The sequence below is a fragment of the Neurospora tetraspora genome (assembly GCF_033439725.1).
Source record: "Neurospora tetraspora strain CBS 560.94 chromosome Unknown B0H65scaffold_1, whole genome shotgun sequence".
NCBI classification, from domain to species: domain Eukaryota; kingdom Fungi; phylum Ascomycota; class Sordariomycetes; order Sordariales; family Sordariaceae; genus Neurospora; species Neurospora tetraspora.
Window position 1 is genome coordinate 599646 of NW_026944383.1, and position 12172 is coordinate 611817.

General features: G+C 53.5%; 3 protein-coding genes across 3 annotated transcripts; 1 reads left to right on the forward strand and 2 right to left on the reverse strand.

Annotated features, from left to right (window-relative positions):
- Positions 1-1965: 1965 nt before the first annotated feature.
- On the reverse strand, positions 1966-5941 carry B0H65DRAFT_437622 (uncharacterized protein; the record flags this gene model as incomplete). Its single annotated transcript, XM_062825321.1, has 3 exons — positions 1966-4967; positions 5180-5375; positions 5408-5941. 3 exons carry the CDS (start codon positions 5939-5941, stop codon positions 1966-1968), a joined length of 3732 nt encoding a protein of 1243 aa, XP_062685617.1.
- A 542-nt stretch (positions 5942-6483) lies between these two features.
- Positions 6484-9829, reverse strand: B0H65DRAFT_5490 (uncharacterized protein). Its single transcript, XM_062829623.1, has 3 exons — positions 9186-9829; positions 8309-9124; positions 6484-8105 (listed from the first exon to the last, which is right to left on the reverse strand). The coding sequence occupies exons 1-3, from the start codon at positions 9417-9419 to the stop codon at positions 6630-6632; spliced, it is 2526 nt and encodes an 841-aa protein (XP_062685618.1). The 5' UTR covers positions 9420-9829; the 3' UTR covers positions 6484-6629.
- A 714-nt stretch (positions 9830-10543) lies between these two features.
- B0H65DRAFT_5286 (dynein light chain type 1-domain-containing protein) lies at positions 10544-11911 on the forward strand. Its single transcript, XM_062828896.1, has 6 exons — positions 10544-10961; positions 11054-11076; positions 11159-11192; positions 11260-11321; positions 11421-11490; positions 11732-11911. The coding sequence occupies exons 1-6, from the start codon at positions 10904-10906 to the stop codon at positions 11794-11796; spliced, it is 312 nt and encodes a 103-aa protein (XP_062685619.1). The 5' UTR covers positions 10544-10903; the 3' UTR covers positions 11797-11911.
- The last annotated feature ends 261 nt before the right edge of the window (positions 11912-12172 follow it).

Genomic DNA, 12172 nt, shown 5'->3' on the forward strand with positions numbered 1-12172 from the left:
TCTGTACAATTCTCCGGCGGCTCTCTCCCAGACCTCTTCCAGAACCTGCTGACTCGCAGCGAACGTGACCATACAAACGGCGCTTTGTTTCAAGGTCGAAGGAGATCAATGCGCTGCCATCCGAGGCACCTCGTTGGTTGATTTAGCCGCCTAGCCGCCCGCGCTTCCAGGTATTTGATATCGAGAGGTACGTATCATATCCCGTTCTCCCAAACAAAACGAAATTATCCTCTGCCTCACGTTGATGGAGATGGCGTTTCTCGAGACATGTTAGATTCCCATTCCCGAGCGAAACACGAGGATCCGGATACCCTATGGCGCAAACTAAGCGCTGGATGGGGGCCTGGCCTTGTCATCGGACCCCCCCTGCTCTTTTATGCGCCGCATAAACTTACAACCGCCGCGTTGATCATCGGAATACCGCAAAGAGGAATCCCATCCGCCAAAGGTAGTAATACACACAGACACACACCTTACCCTCTTACCCATCCTCTGTGATGTATTTATTGCCCCTCATTCGCCTCCCACTCAATGCCAACTCTCGCCATCCTCCATATCCTTTCAAACCAGAACTGGGACGATCTGTCACCCTGCGCAACTCTATCCGCCGTCTCCTCACGTGCCCCTGAGGGGATGTTTGTTTCAGCCTTTGGTTCTCTGCACTTTTGTTGAGCGGATGAACGATTGCTCATCAAGCGCCTGAAGAAGGAGCCCGGTCACCGAAATTCCGTGGCCAGCAACAAATTTCGTCCGTCCCCAGCCTGTTCAGAGGAAGGGAAGACTAAACATCAGAACCAGAATACGAATTGTTCTCTCCCTCTCTCTCCCTCGATTCTTGCGGTCAGTAAAACCCCCATCATCAATCAATCAACAATCTGCGCACAACAATCGTATCACTCGCATCAAGTGATCCATCCAGCCGAGTCTATTTCACCTTGCAGATGCTCTTGTGCGGGCTCATCTCAGCAGACCACAAATCTACTGTGAAGGCTTCACAGACGGCTAGCGCACCGCGCCCACCCAGCCAAACGGTCATATCCGAACACCAGTTGTGGTGAATGGTGAGCTTCGTGGATGTGTGTGTGTTTGTTTCGTTTCATGTCCCCCCATAACCCCTCCAGATTGTTTCCTGGTGCAGGCCCAGACTTGCACATCAGTGGATAATGGACAAGGTCCGTCCCGTGTGTGTTGTGTTTGTTTGTCCCCTCCATCCCCCCACATCCTGGACTGTTACGGTTGAGGAACCTGGCGAGTGACAGGGGTTGTTTGACAACCACTTGCGGATTTGACCACAAATTTTCTGGCATTCTCATTTTCTGCTGTGAATCTAATGAGCCAAGATTATTCGTGATGATTACGATGATTGTCTCACAGCCATGATTCAGCCTGGTTTTCTGTGTATCTACACTGCTTTGATATCACAAAATCAACGAAAAAACGCAATTTCAAGATCGTACTCTTCACTTATCAAGCAAAACTCATGGAAACAGAGCCACCGCTCAATGATGAGATAACAGCAAAGCACCAGTGTTTTGTCTCATTGAGTTCGATTTATCTTAGCCCTATGGCGATGCCCCCATCATGTCCTCCCTCTCCTATTTTACCGTTCACAAAACTATCGTAAAGACCCAAAAAAGAAAAAAGAGAGAGAAAGAAAAGTCCTATAACCCAGTCAAAATGCGCCCTTTGAATATGCGTCATGTCCCCAAAGCGAACCCAAAAAAAAAGAGAAAAAAGGATCCGTATAAAAGCCAAAAACGCTCACTGCCAAGTGGCTTGAGAATGGCGTATATATCCATCTGTCCAGCTTGTTCACCCATCCAATCCAGTTATTCAGTCATTAGTAGAACTCCTCGTAACTCCCGTCCGTCCAAGATTATATTTTCCGTTCCCTGTGCGTTCCGCACTCCCATTACACCGACCCCAAAGCCCGCGCCGGTAATCCCAGTAAATGATATGATGTGACTAGTCCTCCTCATAGTCCTCGTCATTATTATCATCGCCATCCCCTTCTTCTTCCTCATCATCATCTCCCAAATCAGCAGCTGATCGCGTGCGCTTGATACCTCTCATAAGTTGCTGAGGTTGATGATGGTGGTAATCATTTTCCATATGTGTCACCTCTTCCACCAACGCTGCTGCCTCTTGTGATGATACATTCACGCTGGCCACAATCTCATCCCACTCTTGCGAGAGGTGGTGGTGGCCTTCTTCGGGGGAGTTGTTTGAGCTGATGGATCGATGCTGGTGCTGGTGCTGATGACTAGGGTGTGATTGTTGGTATTGATCTTGATGACGCGCATAATGATGTTGCTGCTGCTGCTGGGACTGGGACTGGGACTGGTGATGTTCTTGTTGTTCATCAACGGTTACAGGAGGCCAGTGAACCTCCGGACCCGTTGACGTGGCTGGTGTCCAGAGATCATGGTCATCAGCCGCCGGCCATTGCTGCTGCTGCTGCTGTTGATGATGATGCTGGTGAGATGACTGGTGGTGTAATTGGTTCCCACTATGCTGGTGGCTCAAATGCAAAGAAGGCACACGTCCATCAACAGACCCCGCTCGAGAAACAGGGTTACTACCATGATGAGAAGCAGCAGCAGCAGCAGCCTGAGGATGCAAGTGTTGAGATGATGATGTCCTTGGCCATTGCTGAGTAACACCACCGGAATTAGCAGTGGCGTAACCGGCTGATGCCGCTGACCAGGATGGATCTAGCCCACTGGTAGTAGACCAAGTCGACGGTGCCGTCGTGGAAACTGGGTCATAGACACCAACACCAACACCAACACCAGACGCAGCAGCAGCAGCAGTCAGAAACGGATCCGTGACAGCAGCTAGATCGCTCAGTGAAGGCTGTGGTGGGGGATTGTGGTGGGCATGATTGTGATGAGGATGAGGATTATGATGACTCGCGGCGGCATGGGCATGGGAAAGACCAGTGTGAGTATGGTGACCTGTATGCTGATGTTGTTGATGATGATGACTGTGACTGTGACTGTAGTGCTGCTGTTGCTGCTGGCTCCCACCACCACCACCGGCGGCATCAAAGTTGTGAGTGAACGAGTTACTCATCGTTGCGCTAGGAGGAGGCGTCTCCAAGCCCGAGTGGACGCTGGCACCACTGTGACTCCCCAATCTTTGCCCTGCTCCATGTCCGCCTCCCCTCATGCTATGCTCAAGCATCATGTGGAACTGGGCATCATAGCCTGTTGCAGAACTGAGATGGGTAGCGCCCGACCCTACAGAGGAGAAGGAGCCCCGCGTGTCAGTACCACCACCTCCTCCTCCCCATGCGGAAGTAGCTGTGGCGGTGGCCGAAGCCGCGGCGGAGGCGGAGGTGTTGTACACGTCGCTCATCCCGGCGGCGGCGGCGTTCTGAAGGTGGTGCTGGTAGCTGGTTGCTGGGGACATGATTAGGTCGCCGGCGCGACCCCCCATGCCGGGCGTGGTTCCCATTGATGAGGAGATGGGCGACGGGATGAATGCTTCTGTTGCGCCCATGCCATGGGAGGTCCCGGGATAATGGGGGTTGATGCTCAGGGAAGTCCTACCGCCGGCGGCGGCGGTGGTGGTGTGGCGGTTTGGTCCAATGACTTGTCCAGCAGCAGCGGCATCTGAACTGCTAAGCAGGGCCTTTTGCTGATGGTAGGGGCTGGTCGGGTCAAGGACGGTCAGGAAGCGCCAGCTGGTTTTGCCGCTTTGCGCGGTGGGGAGCTTGCCGTCGCTGTCGAGGCTGTGGATGGTTTCGAATGTCCAGAGGATCACGGCACGGCGGGTCCATTGTGGCTGTTGGTGGCTTGCGGTGCCGGCGCCGGCGCCATCCTGCTGCTCAAGAGGAGACTGTTCGGGTGGACAGGACCAGATCTCTTGGAGGATGGCGATCTGGGGGACCAGTTCCATTTGCGTTGGTTGGCCTCCGTCTCCGCCGACGCTGGATCGGGTGCTGGTGCTCTCGGTGTCGTCATTGTCGTCGGAGGAATCCTCTCTCTTCAGAGAAGCCGCCGCCGCCACTCTTTTGTTGTTGCCTCGCCGCACACCGGTAAACGGGTGAGCGGGATACTCGGCGCAGTTGGTAAGAGTTCGCGCCCATGCGTCCGCTGGGAACGGCACCATGACCCACTCCCGGCGTCGGCCCGCCGAGATGCAGTCACATTGATGATCGTGCCCGCCGCCGTTCCGTGGCCCGTCGCACCCGGGAAGGTGCTGGTATTGGATGGCGATCTCGGCGCCCGTCTCATAGTATGTTTGCGGCGGCGACTTTTCGCTCACAAAGCTCAACTCGGCCGGGCGGACAAGCTTCGTCTCAACCTTCCATCGGTGGCTGAGCAACTGTGGTTGCTCGATGTTGATCTCAAACCACGAATTAAAGTCCGACTGGTTGGGAAACCCTCGCCTCTCCTTGAGCTCCAAGGCGACGTTCATGTGCAAGTAGTCGCAGCGACTGTCGGCGGCGATGATGGCCTCAAGCCGCTCATGGAGTTCGGGAAACGAGGTCTCCCACCCCCTGCTGACTTCCCGGACAGTGCTGGACTCTACCTGACGAATTCCCTTTGTAAACTCGTGCAGCAGCGAGCCTTTGAAGATCTGCTGCTCTTCCTTGGCCCATTTCTCCTTTTCAAGGTTGCGTTCAAGGTGAGGGTATTCGCTTTTGTCCAGCCTGTCGCCCGTGGTGGGAAGGTATCCGGAGCCGTCACCGCGGACGGTGACGTTGGGGTGTGATACGAAGATCCAACATCGTTTGGGCCGGATGGCAATCTGGTCATTGAGTGCAAGGATCTGGGCAAAGTACTCGTAATTGGGCCGCTCGTCGGGAAGACGACCCTCTGCCAAGGCAATCAGCACCGGGTTTTTCTTGAAAGACTCGATTTCCTTGAGCTCCGTCGCCGACAAGGGCTGCTTTTTGGCCGCCTTGCGTCGTCTGTTCTTCTCCTCTTTATTCTCTTGTCGAGGGAAGAAGAAGTGGACTATGCGCAGGGAGGGCGGGCAAGGGGGTCCCGTTGGTTAGCTTGTGTGTGCGCCACAGGATATACAGAATCTGCACGAAAGGAAAGCAAGCACAGGGGGGGAGCCTGACAGGGCCGGAAAAAGAAATGTTTGCTTGGGCAACGTGACAAGGGGGTTGAGTGAGTTTAGTGCAATGGGGCTGAACGGAGGGCTCTGACGAATTCAAACTTACAGCATCGATGATTCAGAAAGAAGTTCTTCAACACTTGGATGTGACTCGACACCTGCTTTCGCTTTCTCTTCAATTTCGGGTCCGGCTCGGTGCCGGGCGGCAAGCTGGCACAATACGCTATCCAGAGGAACTCAGCAATCAACATGTTCCGACCCCAGAGCTTCGAACGCATCGTGTACTTTCTCTTTCCCATTTGCTGAGGGATAAGCAACAGAGCTGGACATGTACCTGCATCAGCCATCTAATCTGCAACAATACGAGGTTATTCAGAAGATCCTCACCGTCAAGAAACGCATCCTCAAGGACATCGGGCCATTTCTGGTCCGACTTTTCCTCCTTGCTCTTATTTGCTTGCTTCTTTCTGTAACTGAGGAACTGAGGTGACAAGTAGATCGGGTTGATGCCATGTTGCCTTCTCTGAAGCTGCATCTGATGCCGTTGCTGTAGCCTTAGGAACTCGGGTGACCCATAGGCGGAACTGAGAGACTGAGTTGGGATAACGGGTGGACTAGGAATGGAGAGCTGATGATGTGCATACGACGACCTTACCAGAGCACCGAGTTGTTGTTGCTGCTGCTGTTGTTGTCGGAGTTGCTGCTCTTCATGCTGTTGTTGTTGGAAGTGATGATACTGAGCATTGCCAGTGGACTCACGCAGAGGCGGTCTTGGTGCGGAGAGGACATGGCGATGATCCAGGATAAAGTCCGACGAAGACGGATAACACTGCGATGCAAGAGTCGTGGGCCTGACCGGGAACTCCATTTTTTGGGCCAACGGAACAGGACCACTAAGCGGTCACGCTTCTGGACTCGCGGAGCAAGCTGGAATAAAGAGAGAGAATGCTCGGAAGGAATGACTTGTCGTCAGACGCAAGCCAAAGAAGATATAAAATATGCTAGTACGAAGGGGGTTTGAGCCGTTGAGGCATGGAGGGGAGTGGTCAATATCTTATAAAGGGCCGTCGCCCTTCCCTCGATAATGATCACCAATCCCAGGCCGGCCGTACTTGGGATGCTTCTTGCAACAACATGCTGCTCGAGGGCGACTGTCGCCCTGGGTGTTGTCAAACAACTGTTATTAGGTCAGCTGCTTGTTGTTACTTGGACAGGACCAACTGGCACGCAAGGGAACCGTACCAGTTGACAAGGGGAAATCTGCAGCACCAGTCAGTCGGAGCCGACCATCAAACCATAGGCAGAAATGGGAGGACTTGGACCAAGCAGCCCTCATTCAGGCATGCGGCAAGATTACTTTGCACAGTACGGATGTAAGCACGGGAGAGAAGTGTGCGTGAAAGGGAATTGGATGTCAATAAAGGTGGTTGTCCTAAAAAGGTAGACATGGTTGACAGGGGTGGCGAGCACCTCCTTCACAAGGGAACCGAGACATGATTGCCGCAACCCCGTCCCAAATCTGAGACCTAGGGAAAAGATTCAATTCTTCATGTGCTTCATACTTCATCTTCATCGTTATCTCCAATGGTGACCTTCGCCCGCCCTGTCCCTGTAAGCTGCTGCAGGGCGACCTTATTAACCTGGGCACGAGTCTTCTTCTCCATAGCAGCGATCTGGTCCTCCGGATCGATATCCTCCGCCTGCGCGAAATCAATAACAAGACGACGTCCGAGAACATGGGTATCTTTGAGAGAATTGAACGCGTTGAGCGCCTCCTTGGCTGTGGAAAATTCCGCAAAGGCAAAACCGCGCGAGGATTGGTTGAACTTCTTGGGAATACGAAGCGCAACCAACTTGCCATAGGTGCTGAACAGAGTCCGCACCTCCTTCTTCGTAACTTCGAAAGGCAAGTTCTTGATGACGAGCTTGGTGCCTTGGCTCGCCGCCTTCTTGGCCATATCTTCCCGCCTCCGCTCCTCAGCGGCATCAAGGCCTCTGTGTGATGTCTTGACGCTGAGTTTGTGGGCATCAAGAACCTGGCCGTCCATAACCTTGAGTGCAGCCTGTGCCTGGTCCTTGGTTCGGAAAGCCGCAAAACCAAAGCCCATGCTGAGCACCTGGCCTGGCTTCTTGGGGTCTGTCTTCGTCTTGACCTTCGCGTTGACAAAACCATCCAAGTGTTTGAAGGCGTCGGTCAAGCCCTGAGAAGTGGTGGAGAAGTTGAGATTGCGAACGAACAATGAAGAGGTCTCCAATTGTTCCTCAGCATCATCACGTTCCAACAAATCAGCCACAGACGGCTTCTGCACACCGGCAGGACGAGCCTCTGTGGGTGCAGCCACATTGTCAGTGAAGAGACCCTTCGGTCCCTTCTCGAGGAACAAGATGGAGTCCTTGAAACGAGAGTATGCCTTCCTGGCAAAAGCTGTCCTGCACTGCACAGGCTGTGCGAATTGGACGATGGCAATGGTGCCACTTGGCGGCATGAGCACTCTAAGTACCGTACCATGCTCCTCGAAAAGAGTCCGCAGCTCCTCGATGGTGGTGTTTTTGATGTTCTTGACGAGGATGGTGGTGTCGCCCCGCTGTTGTGTCTTGAAGGCCTCGATGTTCACACCATTGGCTGCAAAGTAAGACTTTGCTTCCTGGATGACCGTTGTCTCAGCAACAGCCTGCTTGACAGCAGCCGACGCGTCCGTGGGATCCAGAAGCTCAGCCTTTGACACGCCTAGACGCTCTGCCATTGCCGTGTTCACAGCATCTTGGCTCATGAAGAGGGAGTTCCAGTTGAAGGTGCTAGAAGCAGCCTCAGCCTTCTTCCTCAACAACTGCTGCTTCTTCAGAGGCAGCTTCGAGAGAGCGAATTCGTCCAGCTTGTTCTCCCTCTTGGCAGCGGCGGGCAGGATGTGGACGATTCGACCTTGAAAGACAGTGCCATCTGTCTGGAATGCAGCAAGTGCGGACGCCGGCTTTTCGTAACGAATCATAGCAAAGCCCTTGCTATGGCCCTTGCTATCCAATGGGACATGCGCCTGACGCAGAGAGTCAGCAGGAATTCAAAGCGACCATTATCCAAAACAATTCGAAATTAATCGGCCCTATGATCAGAAACTCGAAGCATCTACTAAAATACCGAGCCCAAATTCACATCATTTGCCTTTGGCATAAGATGTCCCTATCAGGGGTTCATCATAAAAGGGCGGAAGGGGGGAGACAAGGAAATGTTGCAGCTTACCTCTTCCAAAGTGCCAAACTTGGCGAAGTGCTCTCTGACATCATCCTCAGTGACGGTGTAACTGAGATTCCGCAAGAAAAGCCGTGATGTCTTTTCAATCAGGCTTATAGCAGACTCGGGGTCTTGCGCCGAGGTCGCAGCCGTTTCCTGGGAGCCCTTGGTGGCATGTTCCTCTGCCTTTGCCGACGCCGTGTTCTCAACGGACGAGGCTGGCACAGGAGCAGATGCAGGAGCCGGTGCAGGGGCAGACGCAGCGGGACGAAGAGCGAAAGCGGCGTCATCTGGGTCGACCAAGTCAAGGAGACGGTTTGTCCTTGAGCGGAGCCAGTCGTCATCGGTAGCATCGAGAGACACTTGTGGGGCTGGCTCAGACGACTCAACGGCAGCAGGTGTCGCAGATGATTCAAGACTTGGTGCAAGAGGAGCGTCGACCATTTCCTGATCGGCGATGTGTGTGGACTGATTCTGAGTACGAGCGGGGATGTCCTCGTATTCATCATCACTTTCACCATCCTCCAAGCCGGCAGGCACAGCTGGTGCCAGGACTTCGTCGACGGTGGTGGGAAGGCCCTCGGCATTGCGCATCTTCTTGGATGGGTGAGCCCCCATGACATCGAGGTACTCCTGGAGTTTCGGATCGGCCTCGTCCAAAACATCCAGTTTCCTCTTCGGGGCATCTGGGGCAGCCTCCTCTTTAGGTACCGCGGGGGCAGTTACCTTGGTGTTTGGAGGGACAACCTTGGGCGCATTCTTGGGACCGACATCTTTCGAAGGACCCCTTGAAGCTGATTTGTGATGGGGGATTGAGTCTGCGATCTGATGGTTGCTGTTAGCATCAAGTTGGCTGACGGCCAGTGGAGGACAGGCTGGAACGTACCGGTTTCGCTATGTCGACTGCAATCCTGGACATGCGGATGAAGGAGCGGTTGAAGTATTTGACCGCCCTGGCGGCATCTTCCGCCGACTTGTAGCCGACGAAGCCAATATGGCGGGTTGGGATAAGTTTGACATCGGTGACCTGGCGACCCTCAGCCGAGAAGTGCTTGCGAAACTCGGCTTCGGTGATGGTCGGCGGCAGGTTTTTCACGAAAATTCTCGATGATGACTCCATGGCTGCAGCCTCTGTCTATACAAGACAGTTGATGGACCGGAGGCTTGCCGCAAGATCATTCCGTCGAGGATACCGCGGGACTGCAGGTTTGTGGTAATTGGGGGAATGGAAGTCTTGACCAATTTTTTTTCCACGATCATCCATAATAAAAATTTCCCGGCCCCCACTGGAGCCGCGCTCTTATCTTATCGGGCAGGTGGCCCGGGCGGACCCATTCGTTATTTGCAGTGGATACCCTGACGAAGCCTGAGTGGTGACCGCGCCGGCGCCAGCCCAGGGGCAGTGACACGGTGACATGGAGTGCACCGGCACCACCCATGGATCTCCGGGCAGCCTCACAAGCGCCCGTCGCCTGGCATCATCTTGTTGGACGGCTGTATTCAGCTAGGACACCTTGTGGATGTTATGCTTTGCATGATGTCGTTGCTTCTGATATAGCGCCGACGGGCGGGAGAAGGTGTTCCTGAGCAGTGTCGTCCTTCTACACGTGTACCTAGCTGATGAAGGGCCCGTTGGTGAGAGCCTGGATGCCCTGCCGTGTGAGGTTCAAGCCTGTGTACATCGAAGCTTCTACAATTCCTGACCTCCAACTTACACTACAAGTACATACATACAGTCCGTCCCATGAGATGATGAGGTCGTGCTGGTCTTCTCCACCGCCAAAGAAGCGAATATTCTAGTGACCATCAATCACGTCCAATCGAGGTTACTGGACAGGATAGACAGGACCCAGCACGGTGCATCTCCCGTCTCCAATTCTTCAGTTCGGTGTCGTCCACCCCTAGCACGCCCAGAAGCCCCAGGTTAGCCCAGGCACTTAATGAACCGGGGCGTCACAACCCAATTGCCCTTTGGAGGTAGGTACGACGCAAGGTACGTACTTTAGGGCGCCTTGCCGCCCTGCCGCCCTTTCTGACCGCCCACACCTGACGCTTTGAGTCCATCTGGATCCCAAGAACAACTCCGACACGAGAAACATCCAGTCCCTTCATCCAACCAAGTACCCGACCAACCACCCGCCCACTCGCCTGATCGTCTATCGACTCCGTGAAACTTTACAACCTCGACGCCGGCCTGCTGCTCGACCACCAGCTAGGTGTTATACCTTTGCGCTCCATTTGCAAACCCTACCATAAGGAAGAAACGAAGCCAGAGGTAGGCATCCCGCACCACCGTTCTTTGTCACCGAAATCACATCGGCTTGTTTGCGCCTATCCTACCGCATGTTGTTTAGACCCCTAGTTGGGCATGGGCGGGTAAACACCAGGGATCACATGGTGTCACCCCCTTTCCCGTCTCCTCATATATACCAACCCAGTCAACAATCACCTCTCTACCGGACTGTAGCTTGAGCCTCAATCAAGCCATCTTGTGGTTAACCCTTGACGTTGCAGACTATCTCGGCTCCCTTCGAATAACAAACCCCGCCGCATCTACGAACCTCCAAACGGTTATCTCCGTAATACCCCTACATTATCGCAACCATGGGCGGCGACGAGCTCAAGGAGAGCCTTTCCCCTGCTCCCAGGGAGAAGTTGGAAGGTGAGCTACCCATGATACGGGCCCTTCAACGGGGCTGTGCTGTCTACACCTGAAACTCGAACATTAGCTGACGAGGTGTTTGCGCTGGACAGCCCAGATCAAGAGTGCCGATATGGTAAACCGCAACCCTTTACGAACGATCACGCACGACAAACTGTGCCCGACAAGATGCTGACGTAGGCACACTTCTGATCTAGACCGAGGATATGCAGCAAGAGGCCGTTGAAGTTGGTACGTGCCATTACAACCACTGTCCAGGAACTTCAAGCGCAACCAAAGCTGACGAGACATCTTCCAGCCCAGGAGGCCATGGCCAAGTTCACCGTGGAGAAGGATATCGCACAACACATCAAGAAGACGGTACGACCATGTCAACCTTGCGCCACTACAATCCACAGACCAGGGCTGCGCTCAATCCTTGTGATGGGATCGCATGGCTAACGGAGGGTGTATAAACAGTTCGATGAGCGCAAGGGTCCAACATGGCATTGCATCGTAGGCCGTAACTTCGGCAGCTTCGTCACTCACGGTATGCAAGGCTCTTCCCTTGTCCACAGTCCAGTCTCTCTCTTCATCCTCCCTCTCACCCCATCCCTCCACGATTTGAGATGTCTGAGTGTCGCATCTGCGCCTGAAGTTGCAAAATACAAACGCGCAACCACCATGGTTGTCGTCCGAATTCGGGAGCTGGGGTAGATGGGTTACAGCACAATGCTGCATCTTTCTAGAGGCATATTCCGCTGACTTATACCTCTTCACTTTTATCACAGAGACCAAGCACTTCATCTACTTTTACCTCGGTCACTGCGCCATTCTTCTCTTCAAGACCCAGTAGGGGCGCGACCTCTTCCGCCGTTTTGTCTCCAGGTTGTAAAAGAAGAAAGAAAACAGAAAGAACGCAGCAGCAGCATCGTTATCAGCATCGTTTAATCGTTGCCGCAGTGGCAGCCTGAGTTTTGCCGGGTTCATGATCTTCGCCGCCATCTTTCTTGGTTTCTTTCTCTTGCTGCGATCTATTCTTTTTGAAAGCGAAAAGGAAATAAAACGGTGGGCGTCCCTTTAACCTAGAAGGCCATCACAGGACTAAAGGGGCGTTGACTGTCATGTCCAGAGGGGGGATTCATTACGAAAGTGGGCCATAACATTACATACCACACAACATTACCTATACCATACCCTATTACCCTACAAATAACTTTAAACAAATAATC